This window comes from Schistocerca americana, chromosome 4, assembly GCF_021461395.2.
Source record: "Schistocerca americana isolate TAMUIC-IGC-003095 chromosome 4, iqSchAmer2.1, whole genome shotgun sequence".
NCBI lineage: Eukaryota > Metazoa > Arthropoda > Insecta > Orthoptera > Acrididae > Schistocerca > Schistocerca americana.
The window spans coordinates 793,773,527-793,801,515 of record NC_060122.1 but is presented as its reverse complement, the minus strand read 5'-3'; the positions used below and the strand labels follow the sequence as shown (position 1 = coordinate 793,801,515).

General features: G+C 43.1%; 1 protein-coding gene across 1 annotated transcript in view; it reads left to right on the top strand.

Annotated features, from left to right (window-relative positions):
- LOC124613806 (fibrous sheath-interacting protein 2) overlaps window positions 1-27,989 on the top strand; it is a 188,857-nt gene that overhangs the window by 12,872 nt on the left and 147,996 nt on the right. Inside the window, exon 3 of the mRNA XM_047142528.1 lies at window positions 21,068-21,219. Within this exon, the coding sequence (XP_046998484.1) occupies window positions 21,068-21,219 (152 nt within the window). The remainder of the gene's footprint in view (window positions 1-21,067; window positions 21,220-27,989) is intronic.

The following is a 27,989-nucleotide window of genomic DNA, read 5'->3' as shown; positions in this document are numbered from 1 at the left end:
ATTTTTGTGCTGCAACACATGTTAAATATAGTTATCAACTGTGTAGGAAAGCTGATTCAGTTGCTGTAGAGACCTTTGTAAACCTTAGCAAGGAACAAGAGTGGCAAGATGTTTATAGCGCTGATACAGTAGACGATAAATATAATGCTTTTCTCAAGACTTTTCTCGTGCTCTTTGAAAGCTGATTTCCGTTAGAACGTTCAAAACAGGGTACTAGCACAAACAGGCAGCCTGGGTGGCTGACTAGAGGGATAAGAATATCTTGTAGAACAAAGTGGCAATTATATCAAAACGTTAGAAACAGTCAAAATCTAAATGCAGCAGCCCATTACAAACAGTATTGCAAGGTGCTTAAAAATGTTATTTGGAAGGCAAAAAGTAAGTGGTATGCAGATAGAATAGCTAAGTCTCAGGATAAAATTAAAACCATATGGTCATTTGTAAAGGAAGAGGCTGGTCTGCAGAGACAGGTCGAAGATATAGAATCAGTGCGTAGTGGGAATGTCCGTGTTACTGATAAGTCGCAGATATGTGCAGTATTTAGTAATCACTGTCTGAATATAGCAAGTGAACTAAATAGAAACCTAGTCCCAACAGGGAATCATATAGCACTCTTAGAAAAAAGTGTTCCGAGACTGTTACCTGAAATGACCCTCCATGATACCGACAAGAGGGAGATTGACTTAATAATTAAATCACTAAAGACCAAGAACTCGCCGGCCGGAGTGGCCGTGCGGTTCTGGGCGCTACAGTCTGGAACCGAGCGACCGCTACGGTCGCAGGTTCGAATCCTGCCTCAGGCATGGATGTGTGTGATGTCCTTAGGTTAGTTAGGTTTAATTAGTTCTAAGTTCTAGGCGACTGATGACCTCAGAAGTTAAGTCGCATAGTGCTCAGAGCCATTTGAACCAACCAAGAACTCTCATGGATATGACGGGGTATCTAGCAGAATAATGAAGTATTGTTATGTGTATGTTAGCCCAGTACTTAGCCATATCTGTAACTTTTCCTTTAGGAGTGGTCGGTTTCCTGACCGATTAAAGTACTCTGTAGTGAAGCCACTTCATAAAAAGGGAGACAGGGATAATGTTGACAACTTTAGACCTATTTCTATGCCATCGGTGTTTGCTAAAGTTATCGAGAAGGTTGTCTGTACAAGGTTACTGGAGCATTTAAATTCACATAATTTGCTGTCAAATGTACAGTTTGGTTTTAGAAATGGTTTAACAACTGAAAATGCTATTTTCACTTTTCTCTGTGAGTTTTGGACGGATTAAATGAAAGGTTGCGAACGCTAGGTGTTTTCTTTGATTTAACAAAGGCTTTTGACTGTGTTGACCACAAAATATTACTGCAGAAGTTGGACCATTATGGAGTAAGGGGAGTAGCTTACAATTGGTTCGCCTCTTACTTTAAGAACAGAAAGCAGAAAGTAATTCTCCGCAATATTGAGAGTGGTAGTGATGTTCAGTCGCAATGGGGCACTGTTAAGTGGGGCGTTCCCCAAGGGTCGGTGCTGGGGCCACTGCTGTTTCTTATTTATATACATGATATGCCTTCTAGTATTACAGGTAATTCAAAAATATTTCTGTTTGCTGATGACACCAGCTTGGTAGTGAAGGATCTTGTGTGTAATATTGAAACAGAGTCAAATAATGTAGTTCATGAAATAAGTTCGTGGCTTGTGGAAAACAATTTGATGCTAAATCACAGTAAGACTCAGTTTTTACAGTTTCTAACTCACAATTCAACAAGAACCGATATTTTGATCAGACAGAATGGGCATATTATAAGCGAGACGGAACAGTTCAAGTTCCTAGGCGTTCGGATAGATAGTAAGCTGTTGTGGAAAGCCCATGTCCAGGATCTTGTTCAGAAACTAAATGCTGCTTTATTTACCATTAGAACAGTATCTGAAATAAGTGACAGTTCAACACGAAAAGTAGTCTACTTCGCATATTTTCATACGCTTATGTCGTATGGTATCATTTTTTGGGGTAATTCTTCTGGTTCAAAAAGGGTATTTTTGGCTCAAAAACGGGCTGTTCGAGTTATATGTGGTGTAAGTTCGAGAACCTCTTGTCGACCCCTATTCAAAAATCTGGGAATTCTGACATTGCCCTCACAGTATGTATTTTCTTTAATGTCGTTTGTTGTTAGCAATATTAGCCTATTCCCAAGAGTTAGCAGCTTTCACTCAGTTAATACTAGGCAGAAATCAAATCTGTATGTGGAATACACTTCCTTGACTCTTGTGCAGAAATGAGTGCAGTATTCTGCTGCATCCATTTTCAATAAGCTACCACAAGAACTCAAAAATCTTAGCGGTAGCCCAAGGTCTTTTAAGTCTAAACTGAAGAGTTTCCTCATGGCTCACCTTCTATTCTGTTGAGGAGCTCCTGGAAGAGCTAAAAATTTAGCAAATTCCAGTGTTACATTGTTGATTTTCTTTATTTAAGCTTACGACTTGTCGCCTGAATACGTTTTTTATATTTCATTTTATCTGTTTCTACTATCGTGTTATAATTTCATGTATTGACTCGTTCCATGATCATGGAGATTTCTCCTTAATTTGGTCCCACGGAACAATAAATAAATAAATAAATAAAAACAGAGACCCCTCTATTGTGGTTGCACCTACGATACGGCTATCTGTATCGTTCAGGCACGCAAGCCTCCCCACCAACGGCAAGGTCCATGGTTCATGGGGGGGAAAAAGGGTAGAAAAATTTGTGGACAAAGTTCCGGAATTTTTTGAACAGAACGTATTTCTAGATATGGGCTCCTATCTTCAAATTGTTTTTAGAAATTAACTTGTCTTTTTAGGTGTGCTACCGTTGGTATTACCGTTCAACTGTTTATATCCTCTATACTTCGGCCATCGTCATTTACTTTCCTACCGGAATAACAAATTTCACCTACTACTTTTAATGTCTTCTTTCGTAATACAATTTCCGCAGCAACCCCTGATTTATTGTAACTACTAACACACACCGTTATCGTACTTTAGTTCACCTTATACCTACTTTTCAGACTCTATCCCGTTCAATTACTCTTCTATATCCATTGACGATATTACAGATTTACAATGTCATTGGCAGTCATAGAAGTTTTAATTTAGTCTAATACTACGTTCTTTTCTTTATACTATCATCTAAGATAACTTATTGGATCAGTATCGCCTCATATGTTCCTATGTTTCTCGAGCACTGCCTCACATGTTTCTATGTTTCTCCGGAACCCAAACTGATCTTCCTCAATGTTGGCTTCTACAAATTTTTTCATTCCATTGTAAATAATTCGTGTCAGTATTTTGAAACCATCAGTTATGAACCCAATGTTGCAACATTTTATAGCAGCACCAGCTTCCTTTGGAATTGGAAGTACTACACTCTCCTTGACATCTGAGAGCGTTTCGCCTGTCTCATAGACCTCACGTACAGTACCTGGAGGAATAGTTGTATCATATTTGATTCTCCCAGATATCTCAATAATCCTGAGGGAATGTCCTCTACACCAGGTGCCGTGTTTCGAATGAGCTGATTCAGTAGGTAAAGCTCCACGTCTTGACCCTGATGCGCCAATAGAGGCCGCCCGCACTGTCATCCTACACTAAAGGTGTCATCAGATGCGGTATGGAGGGGCATGTGGTCGTATGATTAGCACACCGCTTTCCCGGTCGTCGACATTCTTGACTTTGGAACCGCTACTAATCGGTCGAGTAGCTCCTAGTTAGTCTCACCAGGCCGAATGCTACCCATATGGAAAAGTCCCCGGCACTACCAGGAATTGAACCCGGGTCCCTTGCATGGCAGTTAGCCGCGCTGAGCACTCAGCTGCGGAGGCAGACAGGTCTTTCAGTGCTCTGTCAGATTCTTCTCGCAGGTTCATATCTCCAATTTCAATTCCATCTGCTTCCTCTTCTCTTCCTATAATATTGTTTTCAGGTTCGTTTCCTTTATATAGAGCTTCCTCACATTCCAAACCGTGCAGCCTTATCTTCTTTGCTTAGTAACAGCTCGTTATCCGAGCTCTTAATACTCATACTGTCTCTTTTCACCAAAAGTCTCTCTAATTTTCCTGTAGGTGGCATCCATTTTTCCCATAGTCATGATACTTTGGCAAAAGTACAGCTGAACGAAAAACACTCCCGTAAAAACGGGTCAGCTAACAAGCCGTTTCCCAGATAATCGCAAAATGTGTGGTTACGAGTCGCCAGTGTGAAACATTTCTCTCATTTTTCCCAGTGTTTTGAAATGTGAAATTTTTGATTAAGTCGCCATCTACCTGGGCTCAAGTTTCACCCATGACCAACTTTTGAAATAAATGCAACTTCGGCGCGTTTCGTGTTACAATTTATTGTACATTAATACCTGTTAAAGGCGATGTTCCAAGTGTCGTCATTGAATTTAAAGGCAACATTGCACTCCTCTCTGGACGACTTAAGAAGTCTGTCAGGCTCCCCGGATCATTTAGTATGTCTTGACAACACTGTACACTTCACTGCTCCAGTTGTTCAACCATGTCAGCGGGAATCCTGTACACATTTCTTCCCACATGACTCAGGACAGAAAAATCCAGAGGACTGAAATTAGGAAATGATGGAGGCCATCGTACAGGTCCTGCTCGACCTTCACATTTTGGACCACTTTGGCGCTTAGATGTCTTCTTGCATCAGCAGAAATATGTACTGGTGCCCCATCTTGTATCTACCACAGTCCCTAACCAAGAGCCACGACTAAATTTGCGCCCAGTTAGATGGGGGACTTAGTTGAGAAGTTTACACTTAAAATACTTTGTTACGAACTAGGGCAATATTTCATACTGGTCCTAGCCTATCCGTCGCTGGGGCGTGAGCACTACTCTTAACTACTTCAACATTAGTACTCAAAAATTTATTGGGATATTAAGGTTGTTGTAGGATTTACACAGGAACACATTTTGAATAATGTTCATGTCATATCGTACATACCATTCTAAAACATATAATTACCTTAATGGAGGATCAAGCGCCCAGACATCAGCGTACGTGGGTTCGAGCCTTCATTCGTAAAGAAGAAGTAGGTTGACGGTAGTCGGTGGGTAGATCCCAGGAATGATTTCGTGGTGTAGGAGACTGAAGGTGGCAGAAATAACCCTGAGAAAACCGATGGAGTATGTAGAGAAGCGAGGATGATGATAGAAACACGGCAGCACAACAGGGTTCACAAAGAAGAGGATACAGTAGGATGTGGGGATTCCATTTTGCAGGAGATATACGTAGCACTGGGGAAGGTAGAGCCTATTCCAGGCGCTGAGTATGTGTGGGTACTTCATTAGATGGCCCAGGATGCGGGCAAGGGTGTAAACAGAGTCGAAAACTGGGACGAATTGCATGGCCTTCAAGGGTCTGGTCAGAGCGGTGAAACTTTGGGGAGGCCGAGATCCACGTAACATTGGCGTAAATGGGAATAGGACGAGTGAGGGTCTGACTGGTATGTATGAGTATTGAGGGTTTTAGTACCATGTTCAGCCGCTTAGTAGTTTCAATCTATTGTGGGCTTTCTTTCTGATAGTTAGTAGGTGGAGGTTCAAAGTTGACTACTGGCCGACCTGATGGGATACCAGTTCGATTTTACATAGAGTACGCGAAGGAACTTGCCCCCCTTCTTGCAGCGGTGTGCCGTAGGTCTCTAGAAGAGCGTAGCGTTCCAAAGGATTGGAAAAGGGCATAGGTCATCCCCGTTTTCAAGAAGGGACGTCGAACAGATGTGCAAAACTATAGACCTATATCTCTAACGTCGATCAGTTGTAGAATTTTGGAGCACGTATTATGTTCGAGTATAATGACTTTTCTGGAGACTAGAAATCTACTCTGTAGAAATCAGCATGGGTTTCGAAAAAGGCGATCGTGTGAAACTCAGCTCACCCTATTCGTCCACGAGACTCAGAGGGCCATAGACACGGGTTCCCATGTAGATGCCGTGTTTCTTGACTTCCGCAAGGCGTCCGATACAGTTCCCCACAGTCGTTTAATGAACAAAGTAAGAGCATATGGATTATCAGACCAATTGTGTGATTGGATTGAAGAGTTCCTAGATAACAGAACGCAGCATGTCATTCTCAGTGGAGAGAAGTCTTCCGAAGTAAGAGTGATTTCATGTGTGCCGCAGGGGAGTGTCGTAGGACCGTTGCTATTCACGGTATACATAAATGACCTTGTGGATAAGATCGGAAGTTCACTGAGGCTTTTTGCGGATGATGCTGTAGTATATTGAGAGGTTGTAACAATGGAAAATTGTACTGAAATGCAGGAGGATCTGCAACGAATTGCAGGGAATGGCAATTGAATCTCAATGTAAACAAGTGCAATGTGCTACGAATACATAGAAAGATAGATCCCTTATCATTTAGCTACAAAATAGCAGGTCAGCAACTGGAAGCAGTTAATTCCATAAATTATCTGGGCGTAGGCATTAGGAGTGATTTAAAATGGAATGATCATGTAAAGTTGATCGTCGATAAAGTAGATACCAGACTGAGATTCATTGGAAGAATCCTAAGGAAATGCAATCCGAAAACAAAGGAAGTAGGTTACAGTACACTTGTTCACCCACTGCTTGAAAATTGCTCACCATTGTGGGATCCGTACCAGATAGGGTTGATAGAAGAGATAGAGAAGATCCAACGGAGAGCAGCGCGCTTCGTTACAGGTTCATTTAGTAATCGCGGAAGCGTTACGGAGATGATAGATAAACTTCAGTGGAAGACTGCAGGAGAGACGCTCAGTAGCTCGGTACGGGCCTTCACCGAGGAGTCAAGCAGTATATTGCTCCCTCCTACGTATATCTCGCGAAGAGACCATGACGATAAAATCAGAGAGGTTAGAGCCCACACAGAAGCATACCGACAAACTTTCTTTCCACGAACAATACGAGACTTGAACAGAAGGGAGAACCGATAGAGGTACTGAAAGTACCCTCCGCCACACACCGTCAGGTGGCTTGCGGAGTATGGATGTAGATGTAGGTGTAGAGTGTTAGACATCTTAGTGTGTTATAGGTAGGTGAATCGGACCAATGGTATGAAATGAATAAAGCTCTCTGTGTACCTCAAGCAAACGACAAGTGGACCACTCACCATAATCTAGTCTCCTCTGCTTGGGAGGAATATACCAGACAAGGTCAGAATAATGCAGAAGATAGAGGAATATAAACAGAGTAATGTGAAATAAAGAACTAATAGAATAGATCATTATGTACCTTCTGGACATAAATAGCTTACATCTTCTAGCAACAGCTCATATAAACTTTTCAGAGTGACAATGTCAGTCTCACAAAATGTCTAAAAATTTGCCGCACTTCCTCAAGTATTGCTCAAGTCAATTGTACAATGAGACAGGCAGATAACATCCTGTCAAACAGTCCTCTTTCTGTTACTACTGTGGCTTCGTGCGTTAACGACCTCATATAACCCTGTAACAAAAAACTACGCTGTCCATGAGTCGCGATTTCCTATTTCAGTCCAACGATGAATGTACTGTATGTATTGCTCACACGCTCTGCAAGCTGGGTTTGTGCGATGTCATATAGAAACCATATCTTCTACCGGACAATGAAAGGTAGAAACTATAGTATCTTTGGGAGCTCATCGGCACTAGACAACCTACAGCATTAAAACGGGCGTGAGATGTGGTGCTACAGAAGGATGTTGAAAAGCAGGTGGACTGTTAAGTAAAGGAATGAAGTAGTTCTCTGCAGAATCGGCGAGAAGCGAAACATGAGGGAAACACTGACAAGAAGGGGCAGGATGAGGGGACACGTTTTAAGGCATCAGTGAATAATGGTGTTCTGTCGAGATCTTGTTTTCATCTTCTGCACAATATTTCGACCACAAACCCAGCCGTTTTCTTCAGGTTCTCCGAGTTTTGCTGTTATGTGTACTCGCTGCCTGCACTGTGAATTATTAGGTCTCGCCTGAAAACCTGGAAACCGTCATAAATCAATTAAGCCGAGAAACGCCGAGAGATCACATCAAGGAATAGCTTCCAGATTACCAGAGGGAGCAGTAGAGGTAAAAACCTTGCGGAAAGACGGAGATTGGGAATGTCTAACAAACCCTCTATGCAAGTGCGGTATTGTCTCTGCGAGACTCGGTATCAAGGTTTGGCTTACACTTATAATGGGATCTTCTATCGACCACCTACTCACCTCCAGATGTAACTGGAAACTTCAGAGAAAATTTAAATTCACTAGCATGTAAGTTCCCCAACTTTACTGTCGTCATTGGAGGTAACATTAATAAGCCAACAACCAACTGGGAAAATTTCAGTTTTGTATGTGGTGGCCATGAGAAGACGTCCTGCGAAACTTTACTAAACGCAGTCTCTGTTAACAATCTCTGTTAACAGCCTAGGAACCCCACTCGCAGTGGAAATACCGGGCGATCAAAAAGTCAGTATAAATTTGAAAACTGAATAAATCACGGAATAATGTAGATAGAGAGGTACGAATTGACAGACATGCTTGGAATGACATGGGGTTTTATTAGAACCAAAAAAAATACAAATGTTCAAAAAATGTCCGACAGGTGGGTGCTTCATCTGATCAGAATAGCAATAATTAGCATAACAAAGTAAGACAAAGCAAAGATGATGATTTTACAGGAAATGCTCAATATGTCCACCATCATTCCTCAACAATAGCTGTAGTCGAGGAATAATGTCGTGAACAGCACTGTAAAGCATGTCCGGAGTTATGGTGAGGCATTGGCGTCGGATGTTGTCTTTCAGCGTCCCTAGAGATGTCGGTCGATCACAATACACTTGCGACTTCAGGTAACCCCAAAGCCAATAATCGCACGGACTGAGGTCTGGGAGCCGGCCGGAGTGGCCGTGCGGTTCTGGGCGCTACAGTCTGGAGCCGTGTGACCGCTACGGTCGCAGGTTCGAATCCTGCCTCGGGCATGGATGTATGTGCTGTCCTTAGGTTAGTTAGGTTTAAGTAGTTCTAAGTCCCATAGTGCTCAGAGCCATTTGAACCATTTTTTTTTTTTTTTTTTTTTTTTTTTTTTTGAGGTCTGGGACCTGGGAGGCCAAGCATGACGAAAGTGGCGGCTGATCACACGATCATCACCAAACGACGCGCGCAAGAGATCTTTCACGCGTCTGATAATACAGCTTCACTAAAAGCGCCTTTTCAGGTAACGTCAAAATGCTGCGACTGCTGGCGCATCTGATTCTCTCTCTCATTACAGCTCCTCTCATACACGATTGTCATGCGCAGTCACTAACTTTTTGCTGTTCAGCGCCATCTGTAGGACATTCTGCGAACTTTTTTTTGTTCTAATAAAACCCCATGTCATTCCAAGCATGTGTGTCAGTTTTTACCTCTCTATCTACGTTGTTCCGTGGTTTATTAAGTTTTCCAGTTTATACTGACTTTTTGATCACCCGGTATATTAGATCGAGTAACAACAAATAGACCTGACCTCTTTGAGGATGTCCTCATAGAAACTGTTGTCTGTGACCACGACGCGGTTGTGACAACAATGACTACCGAGGGACAAAGGCTAACTAAAACAAGTAGAATAATTGATACAGGGTGATGCATCTAAGACAGGGCACCGCAAATATATCAAGAGAGAAGAAATATATCGAGATGCCTTCTCCACCAAGCTATAGCGGACAATATTTCGACGGCGCTCGAAAGCAATTTTTATGGGGCTATATACAGGGTGTTTAAAAAATGACCGGTATATTTGAAACGGCAATAAAAACTAAACGAGCAGCGATAGAAATACACCGTTCGTTGCAATTTGCTTGGGACAACAGTACATTTTCAGGCGGACAAACTTTCGAAATTACAGCAGTTACAATTTTCAACAACAGATGGCGCTGCAAGTGATGTGAAAGATATAGAAGACAACGCAGTCTGTGGGTGCGCCGTTCTGTACGTCGTCTTTCTGCTGTAAGCGTGTGCTGTTCACAACGTGCAAGTGTGCTGTAGACAACATGGTTTATTCCTTAGAACAGAGGATTTTTCTGGTGTTGGAATTCCACTGCCTAGAACACAGTGTTGTTGCAACAAGACGAAGTTTTCAACGGAGGTTTAATGTAACTAAAGGACCGAAAAGCGATACAATAAAGGATCTGTTTGAAAAATTTCAACGGACTGGGAACGTGACGGATGAACGTGCTGGAAAGGTAGGGCGACCGCGTATGGCAACCACAGAGGGCAACGTGCAGCTAGTGCAGCAGGTGATCCAACAGCGGCCTCGGGTTTCCGTTCGCCGTGTTGCAGCTGGCGTCCAAATGACGCCAACATCCACGTATCGTCTCATGCGCCAGAGTTTACACCTCTATCCATACAAAATTCAAACGCGGCAACCCCTCAGCGCCGCTACCATTGCTGCACGAGAGACATTCGCTAACGATATAGTGCACAGGATTGATGACGGCGATATGCATGTGGGCAGCATTTGGTTTACTGACGAAGCTTATTTTTACCTGGACGGCTTCGTCAATAAACAGAACTGGCGCATATGGGGAACCGAAAAGCCCCATGTTGCAGTCCCATCGTCCCTGCATCCTCAAAAAGTACTGGTCTGGGCCGCCATTTCTTCCAAAGGAATCATTGGCCCATTTTTCAGATCCGAAACGATTACTGCATCACGCTATCTGGACATTCTTCGTGAATTTGTGGCGGTACAAACTGCCTTAGACGACACTGCGAACACCTCGTGGTTTATGCAAGATGGTGCCCGGCCACATCGCACGGCCGACGTCTTTAATTTCCTGAATGAATATTTCGATGATCGTGTGATTGCTTTGGGCTATCCGAAACATACAGGAGGCGGCGTGGATTGGCCTCCCTATTCGCCAGACATGAACCCCTGTGACTTCTTTCTGTGGGGACACTTGAAAGACCAGGTGTACCGCCAGAATCCAGAAACAACTGAACAGCTGAAGCAGTACATCTCATCTGCATGTGAAGCCATTCCGCCAGACACGTTGTCAAAGGTTTCGGGTAATTTCATTCAGAGACTACGCCATATTATTGGTACGCATGGTGGATATGTGGAAAATATCGTACTATAGTTTCCCAGACCGCAGCGCCATCTGTTGTTGAAAATTGTAACTACTGTAATTTCGAAAGTTTGTCCGCCTGAAAATGTACTGTTGTCCCAAGCATATTGCAACAAACGGTGTATTTCTATCGCTGCTCGTTTAGTTTTTATTGCCGTTTCAAATATACCGGTCATTTTTGAAACACCCTGTACTTTTGTGTGTGGCATTTTAAAGAAGATTCTAAGAGAATTTCAACAACATAACACATATGGGACTTGACCAAATAGGATCAAGATAATAGCGGCGCAAACCGCTGTTCCACTGTCAAAGGAAGAGGTTCCACAAACCTCTGCACTACTACTTGTATACCAAGTGCATACAAACATGTAAATCAGGTGTAGTTCTTGTGTTTATCTGTGTGCTTGAGGCCCATCGCTTTGAGTTCTACTGTTCTATATCAACATCTATACTCTGCAAACCACCGTGAGGTACATGGCAGAGGGTACGTCCCTTTGTACCAGTTATTGAAGTTTCTTCCCGTCACATTCACGTCTGGAGCGCGGGAGAAATTATTGCTTGAAAGGCTCTGTGCGCGCAGTAATTATTCTAATCTCATCCGAGCAGGTTCTTGAAACTTTAATAATATACTTTCTCGGGATGGTTTACTTCTGTCTTCAAGAGTCTGCCAGTTCAGTTAGTCCAGTATCTCTGTGATACTCTCCGACGGATTAAGCTAACCTGTGACCTTTCGTTCTGCCCTTCTCTGTATACGTTCAATATCCCCTGTTAGTCCTATCTGGAACTGGTCCCACACACTTGAGCAATATTCTAGAAACGGTCACACGAGTGATTTGTAAGCAATCTCTTCCGTAGACTGGTTGGACTTCCCTAGTATTCTCCCAATAAACGGAAGTCTACCACCTGCTTTACCCACGACTGAACCTAAGTGATCATTCCATTTCGTATCCCTACAAACTGTTACACCCAGGTATTTGTATGAGTTGGCCGATTTCAACAGCGGCTCATTGATATTATAGTTTTTTCGTTTTGTGAAGTGCACAATTTTACATTTCAGAAAATTTAAATTCAGTTACCAATCTCTGCACCACTTCGAAATCTTGTCAAGATCTGACTGAATATTTTTGCAGCTTCTTTCATACAGTACTTCATTACAGGTAACTGCATCATATGCAAAAGTCTGCTGTTACTGCCAATATTGTCTGGAAAGTCATTAATACACAACGTGAACAGCAAGGGTCCCAACACACTTCCCTGGGATACACTCTATTTAAGATAACATACTGCGTCCTCCCTGCCAAAAGTCCTCAGTCCAGTCACAAATTTAATTTGATACCCTCACATGATCGTACTTTTGACAATAAGCGTAGGTTTGGTACTGCGTCAAACGCTTTTCGGAAATCAAGAAATACTGAATCGACCTGACAGCTTTGATCCAAAGCTTTCAGCATGCCATGTGAGAAAAGTGCAAGTAGGGTTTCACATGATCGATGTTTCCGGAATCATTGAGGAGGTCATTCTGTTCAAGATACTTCACTATGTTTGAGCTCAGAATACGTTCTAAGATTCTACAACAAATCGATGTCAGGGATACCTGACGGCAATTTTGTGGATCGCTGCTACTACTCTTCCTGCAGACAGGACATTTACAAGCCATGAGCAAGTCAGTTTCAAATATGTACTAAAACTGGCTCAAAAAAAAAAAAAAAAAAATTAAAAAAATAACGCTCTTGGTCTATCAACGTTTGGTGCCTGTTTTTAAAGACCTGCATCATTAAAATTAACAGCAATGGCAGTCCTCGGTCGCAGATAAGGACTCTTTCGCCATAGGTTTCGGCACTGCTACGAGTGCCTTTATCAGAAATAAAACTCTCAAATTGGGCTATAGCATAATTAGAAAAATACAGGAAAGAAAAAAAAATTAAGTGTAAGTACTTGCTAGTAGTAGAAAAAAAAGCAGTACTCACATGTCACGTATTAAAGTAAAAATCGAGGGATAAAGATTTAGTCACAAAATTTGTAAAACAGAGTACATGAAAAGCAAACCACTATGGGCTGCTCACACGCGTCGAGCTTCCGTAGCATCAGACTGAGGCACCCGCGTAAGCAATTGCGAGCAGGTGAACATTACACCAAGAGAGCCATCTAGTAGCCGCAAATACAAACAGGCTACTTAACATTCAAAATTTAGACAGACCAATGTTAAGATGAACATTATTTTGTATATGAAGTAAAAGGCAATAACTTTATCTGACAGCAGCAGACACTGTAACAAATTGTCCACGTAAGTGTACATACGTATGTGAAACTTAGAGCAGAAATTTCCAGAGTTTGGAGATGAAAACTGGAGTGAGGCAGGGAGATGATCTTTCCCCGCTGCTCTTCTATTATGTCCCAGAAATAGTCATAAGGGAATCCAGACTGTTATTAGAAGAAAACCGTACGAATAATGGAGTTAGATTAGACTAGAGAGGGGACAACATATAAGTAGTCTGTTTAACTGGTTTATATTGCATATAACCACAGCTAGCTTTTTCAGACTCAGTGAAAATAGCCACTAGACAAGTAGAATTGCTTAAAGAACAAGCTGGATAAGCATGTTTATAGATCTCCTTTGAGAAAACCTAATTTGTGAGAAACATTAAGAGAGATCTAAACGCAATGAAAACCAAATACGGAAAAACTGAGAGAACTATCAAGTCCACGTAACTAGGAGAAGTAACTGGACAAGACATTTAGGAGGAAGAAGTCATTGAAGTAAGAGTTATTAAGATGAAAACAGCATACTATGTTTAACACTGAAGAAATAGGCGGTAATGGAAGTACTGGAAATAACAGGAAGAAAAATATTAAGGACAGTTATGGGACCAGTTAAGACGCAATCAAAATACAGAAGACCTGATAATAGTGTAATTCACATACGTATTGAAAAAATAAGACATGATTAGCAAAGGAAGAATAACTTTTTATGGTCACATTAAAATGAAAGATAACAACAGACTGACAAAAAGACTATTGACTTAGTTCGGTAAGTTGAAAATGAATAAGAAATGATGCAAGAAAGTCGGAAGGGACATGGACGAAATTACTCCACTAGATATTGAGGAACAACTGCCACTCAGAAATAAATCGGAGTGCTCCAGAGGTTTCCGTGAAAAACCGAGTAAGAAGACTGGAGCCATTTACATACACTCCTGGAAATTGAAATAAGAACACCGTGAATTCATTGTCCCAGGAAGGGGAAACTTTATTGACACATTCCTGGGGTCCGATACATCACATGATCACACTGACAGAACCACAGGCACATAGACACAGGCAACAGAGCATGCACAATTTCGGCACTAGTACAGTGTATATCCACCTTTCGCAGCAATGCAGGCTGCTATTCTCCCATGGAGACGATCGTAGAGATGCTGGATGTAGTCCTGTGGAACGGCTTGCCATGCCATTTCCACCTGGCGCCTCAGTTGGACCAGCGTTCGTGCTGGACGTGCAGACCGCGTGAGACGACGCTTCATCCAGTCCCAAACATGCTCAATGGGGGACAGATCCGGAGATCTTGCTGGCCAGGGTAGTTGACTTACACCTTCTAGAGCACGTTGGGTGGCACGAGATACATGCGGACGTGCATTGTCCTGTTGGAACAGCAAGTTCCCTTGCCGGTCTAGGAATGGTAGAACGATGGGTTCGATGACGGTTTGGATGTACCGTGCACTATTCAGTGTCCCCTCGACGATCACCAGTGGTGTACAGCCGGTGTAGGAGATCGCTCCCCACACCATGATGCCGGGTGTTGGCCCTCTGTGCCTCGGTCGTATGCAGTCCTGATTGTGGCGCTCACCTGCACGGCGCCAAACACGCATACGACCATCATTGGCACCAAGGCAGAAGCGACTCTCATCGCTGAAGACGACACGTCTCCATTCGTCCCTCCATTCACGCCTGTCGCGACACCTCTGGAGGCGGGCTGCACGATGTTGGGGCGTGAGCGGAAGACGGCCTAACGGTGTGCGGGACCGTAGCCCAGCTTCATGGAGACGGTTGCGAATGGTCCTCGCCGATACCCCAGGAGCAACAGTGTCCCTAATTTGCTGGGAAGTGGCGGTGCGGTCCCCTACGGCACTGCGTAGGATCCTACGGTCTTGGCGCGCATCCGTGCGTCGCTGCGGTCCGGTCCCAGGTCGACGGGCACGTGCACCTTCCGCCGACCACTGGCGACAACATCGATGTACTGTGGAGACCTCACGCCCCACGTGTTGAGCAATTCGGCGGTACGTCCACCCGGCCTCCCGCATGCCCACTATACACCCTCGCTCAAAGTCCGTCAACTGCACACACGGTTCACGTCCACGCTGTCGCGGCATGCTACCAGTGTTAAAGACTGCGATGGAGCTCTGTATGCCACGGCAAACTGGCTGACACTGACGGCGGCGGTGCATAAATGCTGCGCAGCTAGCGCCATTCGACGGCCAACACCGCGGTTCCTGGTGTGTCCGCTGTGCCGTGCGTGTGATCATTGCTTGTACAGCCCTCTCGCAGTGTCCGGAGCAAGTATGGTGGGTCTGACACACCGGTGTCAATGTGTTCTTTTTTCCATTTCCAGGAGTGTAGAAGAAAGAAGAAAGAAATATGGAGAAAGGATTAAGGAAATGTGGAAGAAAAGAAAGGACAAACAGATGAAATAACCGTGGTCTCTAGCTTCTCATACGTAAAAGAAGAGGAAGAAATAAAACTAAAAAAAATTAGCCATTGAAGATTAAAAGATTACCGAACACTAAAGAGTCTGAAACATTTTACTTATTTCAACGAAATCGCTGGTGCCGAAAACGACTCACTACATAATCTGTGCCTCGTGCAATGTGCTATGTTACTGTGTCCCAGAAACGTATACAATGTAAGCCGCCTCTCCGCGCTTCTTATGGATTTGTGTTTGATTATTACTTGCTATAGCGTGACTGGATGTGAAATTAGGCATTGGACATTCATAAGTTGCCAGTTTTGGAGGGTGAACTTACGCCCAAGGCACATGTATCGATAACTAAAGTTCTGACCGTGAGCCTATGACGCATGCCTAATCTATTCTTAGAAAGTGTGCTACAATTAATTCCCTTCCAAAATATCCTAATATCAATAGTTAACAAATTTAAACTTTTTTCTGCATCTGGTTTGTAAATGGGTGGATTTACCTAATTTTGGGGTGCTGAAGACACTGGTAAAATCGGTTTTTCTCTATCACGTCACATTTCCTAGATACACACCAGAATGAAAAATGGTAACAGCGAAAATTGACACTATTAAATCAAACAAAAATACACATTCAGGGCGTTGAAATCAATACTATTTTGTATGTATACATGGGCATGAGGCCAGTGATATTTTCACCTTTAATCGTCTTTGGTTTTTGAAAAATGCGATGACGGAGCTCTTCTTTTGTTTGCCGTTTCATTGCTCTCCCTAACAAGACCCCAGGAGTAGTCACCCATCATCGAAGGTTCTAACGGCCTCCCAAATTTTCCGGGAAGAGATCAAGGTGAGAATGTAAAAAGCGAATTTTAAGCGACATTCTATACCCCATGCTCTTATAGTTGTCCAACAGATCATTCTCAATGATAACATTGTTTTTGTCTTTTCTGTTACCCAAAAAGCCCTTCACAAATGCTTTAAAAGAGGACCAAGCAGCTAATTGGATATCTGTGAGTTTAGTATCAAAGGTCGGATCTTCCAGCAATTTTCTTATTTGTGGTCCAACAAATATACCCCCTTTCAGCTTTGCCTCAATTAATTTGGGAAATTTTTCTTTTAGGTGATTGAAAGCCTCACCTTCTTTACCAAGAGCTTTTACAAAGTTCTTGATAAGGCCCAACTTGATGTGAAGGGGACGCAAAATGATTTTCTCGGTCGCAAGCTATGGGGTATTGTTCACATTTACGTTTCCAGGGACATGTGACTTCCTTCTAGGCCATTCCTTGACTGTATAGTGGTTCTTGGTGTCACGGCCGTCCCAAAGGCACAAAAAGCAGCAGCATTTCGTGAATCCAGCCTGTAAACCTGTAAGGAGTGCAACAACTTTTAAATCACAGCAAAGCTGCCATTCATGATCCTTATATTTGGTTGCCTCTAGCAGCAGAGCCATGGTTTCATAAGTTTCTTTCATGTCTACTGCGTAAGCCGAAGGTACCGATGGAAATGCATTGCCGTTATGCAGTACTACTGCTTTCAAGCTGGTTTTACCGTAGTCAATAAATAGTCGCCTCTCCTGTGGATTATATTGTACACCTAGCTGTATCATCAGACCATTAAAATCTCTACGTACACACACTGGATTCTGCTTATCGAAATACTGAGCGAAGGAAGCACCTCTTGATCTGAAATAGGAAATGTTTGTTCCTGGAGCTAGAAGGTTCCGTTGTTTTAGTCTCAACCCAAGAGTTCAGTTTGCTGTTTCGAAATTTTTAGATCGCTAACCAAATCATTGATTAAAGAGCTGAGGCGAAGTGTCTTCATATTGAGGGCAGTACTCTTCTATATGTTCAATACTTTCTGATTCACTTGACATGGTGTCGGGTTCCGTGGCTTTCAAGTTACAGACAGGAACAGGCAAACCTTCATCATGGGGCACAGGCAAATGCACTGAAGATACATTTGGATACTTTATTTTATGTCTAGTTTTGCTTGTATGTCCCTAAATATTTGTAAGACAGAAGTAACAGTCTGAATAATGGTCTTTAGGCTCACACCACACCATCGGTACAGCGAATGGCATGGCTCGGCGCTTTCCTTTCAGTTACTCGGTTAAGGTTGTAGTACAGGTTATGCAGGCAATATGAGGTGCAAAATTTTTGTCTTGATCACCAACAGGACAATCAAAATACAATTTATATGCCTTCTTAACCAAATCAGTGATTGGTTTTCTTTGGGCTTTTGGAGTGAATTTCCCACACACACAACAAAATTTGTTCGGGTGCTTTAGACAGCAACGAGATTTACTAGTTGCCACTTTTCTTAGTGTAAGTTTTAGACACAAAAACTTTGCATAAACTTTCACAGGAAACACTCACTGAGGATCTCCTTCACACCAACCATTTACTGACGATTTATAGATCTTCTAATCTCTTCTGCAAATCAAAAACAAACAATTAAACATCACAACAGAACAACAAAAAGCAAAATACTGAATACGAAAAATAAAAAAACCTTTAAAAACTCAAAAATGGTACGTGCTGGAACATTCTGAAAGGTATGAGCAGATTCGTCAAGTGGTGTTCCCCATTTGACTTATTTGAACGAAATCGCCAGTGCCGGAAACGGTTCACTACATGATACTCCACTTTATCAGAGCTCTGTGCCTCTTGCAGCGTGCTGTGATACTGTGGAGCGGGAATTTCAGTATGTACCGTGATCCTTATCTATATAGACGATTTAGGAGAAATCTTGGGTTGTTTGCAGATGATGCTGTCATCTATCGTCTAGCAAACTTATGAGAAGATCAAAACAAACTGCAAAACGATTTAGAAAAGATATCTGAATCGTGCGAAAATTTGAAATTGACCCTAAATAATGAAAAGCGTGAGACATCCAGATGAGCGCTAAAAGGAATCCGTTAAACTTCGATTACGCGATAAATCAGTCTAATCTAAAGCCCGTAAATTCAATGTAATGCCTAGGAATTACAAGTACGAACAGTGTAAATTGGAAAGAGCACACAGAAAATTTGTGGGGAAGGCGACCCAAAGACTGTACTTAATTGTCAGAACACTTTAAAATATAACAGATCTACTAAAGAGACTAGTTACACTATTGCTTGTTCATCCTCTTTTGGAGTACTGCTGTGCAGTCTGGGACCCTTACAAGATAGAATTAACAGAGTACATCGGGAAAGTCCAAAGAAGTGCAACACGTTTTGCATTGTCGCGGAATAGGGGAGCGAGTGTGACGGACATAGTACAGGATTTGGGTGGACACCATTAAAACAAAGGCGTTTTTGGTTGTGGTGGAGTCTTCTTAAGAAATTTAAACCACCAACTTTCTCCTCAGAATGCGAAAATGTTTCGTTGTTACCGACCTACATAGGGATAAGCGATCATCATATACTACTGGCCATTAAAATTGCTACACCACGGAGATGACGTGCTACAGACGCGAAATTTAACCGACAGGAAGAAGATGATGTGATGTGCAAATGATTAACTTTTCAGAGCATTCACACAAGGTTGGCGCCGGTGGGGACACCTACAAAGTGCTGACACGAGGAAGGTTTCCAACCGATTTCTCATACACAAACAGCAGTTGACCTGCGTTGCACGGTGAAACATTGTTGTTATTCCTCGTGTAAGGAGGAGAAATGCGTACCATCACGTTTCCGACTTTGATAAAGGTCGGATTGTAGCCTATTACGATTGCGGTTTATCGTATCGCGACGTTGCTGTTCGCGTTGGTCGAGATCCAATGCCTGTTAGCAGAATATGGAATCGGTGAGTCCAGGAGGGTAATACGGAACGTCGTGCTGGATCCCAACGGCCTCGTATCACTAGCAGTCGAGATGACAGGCATCTTATCCGCATGGCTGTAACAGATCGTGCAGCCACGTCTTGATCCCTGAGTCAACAGATGGAGACGTTTGCAAGACAACAACCATCTGCACGAACAGTTCGACGACGTTTGCGGCAGCACGGACTATCAGCTCGGAGACCATGGCTGCGGTTACCCTTCACGCTGCATCACATCAGGAGCGCCTGCGATGGTGTACTCGACGACGAACCTGGGTGCACAAATGGCAAAACGTCATTTTTTCGGATGAATCCAGGTTCTGTTTACAGCATCATGATGGTCGCATCCGCGTTTGGCAACATCGCGGTGAACGCACGTTGGAGGCGTGTATTCGTCATCGCCATACTGGCGTATCACCCGGTGTGACGGTATGGGGTGCCACTGGTTACACGTCTCGGTCACCTCTTGTTCGCACTGACGGCACTTTTAACAGTGCACGTTACATTTCAGATGTGTTACGACCCGTGGCTCTACTCTTCATTCGATCCCTCCGAAACCCTACATTTCAGCAGGACAATGCACGCCCGCATATTGCAGGTCCTGTACGGGCCTTTCTGGATACAGAAAATGTTTGGCTGCTGCCCTGGCCGGCACATTCTCCAGATCTCTCACCAACTGAAAACGTCCGGTTAATGGTGGCCGAGCAACTGGCTCGTCACAATACTGCAGTCACTACTGTTGATGAACTGTGGCATCGAGTTGAAGCTGCATGGGCAACTGTACCTGTACACGCCATCCAAGCTCTGTCTGACTCAATGCCCCGGCGTATCAAGGCCGTTATTACGGCCAGAGGTGGTTGTTCTGGGTACTGATTTCTCAGAATTTTTGCACCCAAATTGCGTGAAAATGTAATGACATGTCAGTTCTAGTACAATATATTTGTCCAATGAATACCCGTTTATGATCTGTATTTCTTCTTGGTGAAGCTATTTTAATGGCCAGTAGTGTAATAAAGTAAGGGAAGTCAGCGCTCGCACGGAAAGATACAGGATTCGTTTCTCCCGCGCGATATACGAGATTGGAATAATAGAGAATTATTGTGAAGGTGGCTCGATGTATCCTCTGCCAGGCACGTAAATGTGATTTGCAGAATATCCTTGTAAATGCAGGTGTAGATGTAGAGGATCGGTATCTGTACCCTTTCTACCACGACTTCAGGGATTACCTGCAGGCAAACAAAAGATTAATTACGTGACGTTAGTTGTTCAAGGTGATAATTAAGACTTTATGACTTCCTGTGGGAACACACAAATTTAATCCATCTCGGAGCTAGGTGTCTTAGAAGGAGCAGTTACAACCTCAAATCGAAGCGTTCAGATAATTTGTGGGAGCGTACCTTTAACGGGGTCTCCTGTACGTGTAACCACGTTTGAATTTTGTGTCCAGGAAAACAAGTGACAAAAGAACGCGCGAGGAGGGAGGTGAGAGTGTGAGGCGTGTCGCGCTGTGCAGGACTCGCAGGACCAGGGGCGCAGCGTGCTGCGGCAGGCGGAGGCGCTGGCCAGCCGGGACTGCGAGCGCGCCGTCGCCCGCAAGCTGTACGTCATGAAGACGGCGGGCCGCCGCGCCGAGCAGCAGGCCGCGCTCCAGGCCAAGATAGACGCGTGAGTACAGAAGGCGCGGGGTAGCCCCCAGCACAGCGCCGGACCTCCTCTCTCTAGGCAGAAGTATGGACTCAACAAGTCGTCCGAAGTCTCCTGCAGATATAATGAACCGTGCTGCACCTACAGCCGTCCGTAATTGTGAAACTGTTGCCGGTGCAGAATTTGTGCACGAGCTGACCCCTCGATTATATCCCATAAATGTTCCATGGGATTCACGTTAGGTGATATGGGTGGCCAAATCATTTGCTCGACTGCCATGATTATGATGGAGTGTCTAGCAGATTATTAAAGTACTGTCCTGCACATGTTAGCCCTGTATTTAGCCATATTTGTTATTTTTACTTTAGGAACGGTCAGTTTCCTGAACGATTAAAGTACTTAGTAGTAAAGCCGCTTTATAAAAAGGGAGAAAGGGATAATGTAGACAATTTTATACCTGAAGTGAATTTTAAAATTTTCCCGGCGAATTGACTGTTCAAACAAATTTCGGGTTTGCAGCCGGTCGTCGTTCAATACTTCGCACGATGTTTCAACTGGGCACCTGCCAGTCACCTTCAGGTGAGCAGTCGGAGACTGGCGAAAACGTTTTTTTTTTTCTTTATTGTATTTCAATTCCCCATCGGGGCGGGCTGGCAGCAGCATATGCGCTGCTCTTCAGCCGAAAGACAGAGAACAAAACAATAGAAGACATTTAAAAACAGCAAAGGAGAGAATAAGGTGAACATAGATATAAAAAAGGGGGAACATCATGGAAGGCAATAGACAAAAAACGGGGTGACTGTAAAATGGAGATAAAAAACTGTTTAAAAGTAGCACACACAAAAGGCCACACACTGCGACGATTAAAAGAACACAAGGCACAGTATGACTGGAGCAGAAAGGTGTTGACGGATGGCATAGCACACAACGTAACACTGACGGCGAACCTCAAGGCAGTACACAATTAAAATCACACCTCTTGATGCACAGGAGGAACAGCACTAAACACAACACTGACGTGGCACACTGACGATGATCAAAACAGAGGATCCGCCAGGCGCGAGGAGATGATGGAGACCTGAAGAAGGGAGGGAGGGAGGGGAAGAGATGGGGGAGATGAGCGGGGGGCGCGCTGAGGAGGGCCAGGGAGGGAGGGATGTGGGAAGGAAAGAGGCAAGTGCGAAAACGTCCTCCATTCCGCAATATATAGCGTACTGTAACTGTTGTGACTTGGCAAGACAGCTAAGCCACTATGAGGTGAAGCCGAAAAGCACGCGTTTAAGCTCACGCAGGCTGGCGTGAGGTATGGAACAGGTAAAGTAATTATACTATCAAGAAAAGTACGTAGCTTCTGGAATACTTAACTTTAATCCATAATTGGTGAACATCGGTCTGACGGTACATGCATCACACTATAAATAGCAAAGGATAATGGCGCCTTGCTAGGTCGTAGCAAATGACGTAGCTGAAGGCTATGCTAACTATCGTCTCGGCAAATGAGAGCGCAATTTGTCAGTGAACCATCGCTAGCAAAGTCGGCTGTACAACTGGGGCGAGTGCTAGGAAGTCTCTCTAGACCTGCCGTGTGGCGGCGCTCGGTCTGCAATCACTGATAGTGGCGACACGCGGGTCCGACGTATACTAGCGGATCGCGGCCGATTTAAAGGCTACCACCTAGCAAGTGTGGTGTCTGGCGGTGACACCACAGTAACTATTCTGCGCATGCGTCGAAAACTTGATAGATGAACCACACTGCCCGCCGGCAGCGCCCTCGCTAGTGGAATAGCAGAACTCAGTCGCCCTCTGCGTTGCTGTTTGCCGCGGCCGTCGACGCACTCTGTCGTCTTCAATTTGAGCAAATCGTGGAGATGATGGGATTCCATCTGGCGGAAAATCTGTTAAACCGTGACAGCGGCTACCAGCTGGACAGTGCATGGAAGTCTGCGACGGCTCACCTGAAGATGACAGGCAGGTGCCCAGTTGAAATATGGTGCAAAGTATCGAACGGCGACCGGCTGCAAACCCGAAATTTGTTTGAATAATTTTAGACCTGTTTCTGTGGCATCAGTGTTTGCTGAAGTTATTCAAAAGGCTGTGTATATAATGATAATTGATCATTTTATATGATCGCCAGTTCGGCTTTAGAAGTCGTTTAACAACTGAAAATGTCATATTCTCTTGTCTCTGTGAGGTACTGGATGGGCTAAACAAAAAGTTTCGAACGCTTGGCGTATTTTTTGAGTTAACTAAGGCATTTTATTGTATTGATCACAAAATATTGCTCCAGAAGTTGAACCATTATGGAATATGGGGATAGCTCACAATTGGTTCACTTCTTACTTCAGCAACAGGCACCAAAAGGTCATTATTCACAATGTTGATAACGGCTGTCGTGTGGGTCCAAGTGGGGTACTGTCAAGTGGGGGGGGTGCCCCAGGGATCACTGTTGGGGCCGCTCCTGTTCCTTATTTATATAAATTACGGTATTACGGGTAACTCTAAAATATTTCTTTTTTCTGATGACACTAGCTTGGTAGTAAAGGATGTTGTGTGTAACACTGACTCGGTTTCAAATAGTGCAGTACATGATCTCAGTTCATGGGTTGTAGAAAATAAACTAACGTTAAATTACAGTAAGACTTAGTTTTTACAGTTTCTATCACACAATTCAACAAAACCTGACTTTTTAATTTGACAGAACGGGCATTAGATTAGTGAAACTGAACAGTTCAAATTTCTAGGTGTTCAGATAGATAGTAAGCTGTCGTGGAAGGCCCACGTTCAGGATCTTGTTCAGAGACTTAATACCGCCATTTTTACTATTCGAACGGTATCAAAAGTGAGTGCTACTTCGACATGAATATTAGTCTACTTTGCTTATTTTCATTCACTTATGTCGTATGGTATTATATTTTGGGATAACTCTTCCTATTCTACAAGGATATTTTTGGCTCAGAAACGGGCGGTTCGGACAATAAGTGGTGTGAGCTCACGAACCGCTTGTCGACCTCTGTTCAAGAATCTGGGTATTTTGACATTGGCCTCTCAATATGTATATTCCTTATTGTCGTTTCTTGCTACCAATTTTAGTTTATTCCCAAGAATAAGCAGCTTTCACTCGGTTAATACTTGGCAGAAATCAAACCTGCATTTGGATCGGACTTCCTTAACTCTTGTGCAAAAAGGTGTGCAGGACACTGCTGCATCCATTTTCAATAAGCTGCCACTCGAATTCAAAAATCTTAGCAGTAATCCACGCGATTTCAAATCTAAACTGAAGAGTTTCCTCATGGGTCACTCTTTCTATTCTGTCGAGGAGTTCCTTGAAAAATTAAGCTGATTCTTATTGTATTGCTGATAGCGTTTACTTAAACTTATGGACTGACTTTTTTCAGGTTCACGAACATTTACTTTTATCTGTTATTACTTTTATGTTGTAATTTCATGTACTGACACGTTCCATGACGTTGGAGATTTGTTCCTCAATTTGGTCCTACGGAACTTGACGTGTAAATAAAATAACATAAATAAATAGTCCCGAAAGTTCTTCAAATCAATTGCCAACAATTGTGCCCTGATGGCATGGTGTACTGTCGTCTATAAAAATTCCATCGTTGTTTAGGAACATGAAGTCCACGAATGACTGCAAATGGTCTCCAAATAGCTGAACATAACCGTTTACAGTCAATGATCTATACAGCTGCATCAGAAGACCCAGTCCATTCCTGCAAACGCAGCCCACACCATTATGGAGCCACCACCATGTTGCACAGTATCTTGTCCACGGCTTCGTGGGGTCTGCGCCACACTCGAAACTTGCCATCAGCTCTCACCAACTGAAATCGGGTCTCATCCGACCAGACCACCGTTTTCCAATCATCTAGCACCCAACCGAAATGGCCCCAGTCCAGGAGAGGTACTCCAGGCGATGTGCTGTTGGCAAATGCACTTGCGTCGGTCATCTGCTGTCCAAGCCATATTTCGCCGCACTGTCCTAATGGATACGTTCGTTTTACGTCCCACATTGCTTCGAGCAGGTGTTTCAGGCAGTGTTGCTTGTCTGTTAGCACTGACAACTCTAGACAAAAGCCGCTGCTCTGAAGGCCGTCAGCCACTGCATTGTCCATGGAATTACTTCTATTCATGTATTACTTCTAATACATGAAATTTGGTATTCTGGGCACACTCTTGACACTGTGGATCTCGGCATACTGAATTCCCTAACGATTTCCACAGTGAAATGTTCCATACATATAGCTCCAACTACCATTCCGCATTCAAAGTGTGTTACTTCCTGTCGCGTGGCCACAACCACGTTGGAAACTCACCTGAGTACAAACGACAGCACCACTGATGTACTGCCTTTTTATATTTGTGTGCGCGATACTACCGCCACCTGTATGCGTGCATATCGCTGTCCCATGACTTTGCCACCTCACTGTATAATGAAAGGTTACAAAGTCGGTTTCTAATGCAGAATCAGATTTGAATGTTGGTCGATTTTGAGAACATTATGTTATACCTCGTCTACGTATGGGAAATGCCTTCCAGTATACCGACACGTGTCGCAATTCGAAAGCGGCAGTGGCATGGCCTATCGAGACAGCAGTTTACCTTTGTCCGTATGCCATGACTCTCCTGCAAATATGGAATCTATGTGTGCAGGAAAGCCATATTCAACGTCATGCAGGACTTTAATTGCCTCTGATGACAGACATTTGAGTGGTTTAAGCCATATTAACAGAACGGGAAGCAAAAAGTCTCTTTATATGCTTCAAGTGATTCAAAGGAGTTTGCCACTTCATCTAACTGGGGTGAAATTACATTAGTTGTTCCACAAGGTTCAATCATGGGTCCCCTCCTGTTCTTGATACAGCTATGTGAATGACCTCCCTTCTTATGTGAAACAAGATGCTGAACTGACACTGTTTTCTGATGATACAAGCGTAATTATTAATCCAGTAGAAGAAAGTTTGCCACTTCATCTAACTGGGGTGAAATTACATTAGGTGTTCCACAAGGTTCAATCACGGGTCCCCTCCTGTTCTTGATACAACTATGTGAATGACCTCCCTTCTTATGTGAAACAAGCTGCTGAACTGACACTGAGTTAGCAGCTTTCACTCAGTTAATACTAGGCAGAAATCAAATCTGCATGTGGAATGCACTTCCTTGACTTTTGTGCAGAAAGGAGTGCAGTATTCTGCTGCATCCATTTTCAATAAGCTACCACAAGAACTCAAAAATCTTAGCAGTAGCCCAAACTCTTTTAAGTCTAAACTGAAGAGTTTCCTCATGGCTCACTCCTTCTATTCTGTCGAGGAGCTCCTGGAAGAGCTAAAAAATTAAGCAAATTCCGGTGTTACATAGTTGATTTTCTTTATTTAAACTTACGACTTGTCACCTGAATATGTTTTTTTTTTATATTTCATTTTATCTGTTTCTAATATCATGTTATAATTTCATGTATTGACTCGTTCCATGACCATGGAGACTTCTCCTTAATTTGGTCCCACGGAACAATAAATAAATAAATAAAAATAAAATAAATAAAAGTCCGATAGAAAATGATACAAATAAAGTCTTTGGAAAAGTTATTAATTGGTTTTCTGCGAATGGGCTTGCTCTGAACTTTGATAAAACACAGTACACCCAATTATCTGCTGCAGAAAGTATAATTCCTTCAATAAACATAACACCTCGAAAGAAGTCAGTAGCCAGGGTAGAGCATACCAAGTTTGTGGCGTACAAATAGATGAGAATCTTAATTGGAAAATTAATATTTTGGATCTCCTAAAGCGACTAGGTTCAGCAACTTTTGCAATCACAATATTTGCAAATTTTGAGGGTGTAGAAATTAGTAAGCTAGCATACTTTGCATACTTCCACTCTCTGAACTCATACAGAATAATATTCTGGGGCAACTCAACACTTAGGCAAAAGGTATTCACTGCTCAAAAGAAAGTAATTAGAATAATGTGTGGGGTTCATAGTCGAACATCTTTTAGGCATCTGTTTAAAAGGTTAGGAATTGTTACAAATGCTTCACAGTACATTTACTCAGCAATGAAATTTTTTCTCAACAACATGGACCAGTTTAAAATCAACAGTGACATTCATGGTTACAATACCAGAAAAAAGAAAGACCTACACTATCCTTTACTTAAACTATCTTTGGCACAGAAAGGGGTAAAATATGCTGCTATAAAACTTTTTGATAAATTGCCAGATGAAATAAAATGTCTGACAGACAGCAGTAATAGTTTCAAAAACATATTGAAATAATACCTTCTTGACAACTCCTTCTATACTATAGATGAATTCTTGAATATGAGTAAATTAATTCATTTTGTGCCATTTAATGAAATGGGATAGATAATAGAAATATTTAGGTATAACAGTATTATGTAAAAAAAAAAACCTTGTTTCCTGTGTGCATTTCTTCTGCATTTGGCACGTTCCACATCATAACGGTTTTCCGTGCTATTGATCAATGGAACACGTAACTAACTAACTAACCAACATATTGTTTGCTCTGCCACTCGGGGTTCTAAAGCCACGTCATGTTCCTTGAGTGAGGAAATGAGTGTCTTTGCAGTAAGACAAGTATCAACACGCACAGTGCGATGACGTCTGGAGCACTGCGAAGTGTCAACATGGCGATCATTGTTGCCACTCCCCTTGTTCCCTTGACGCAACTACAGACTGAGGTGCGCCAAATGGCAGCACATGACACACTAGTGGCACCGTGTCGGCTTTTCAGACAGGTTCCTGTTTTCCGCACAATATCA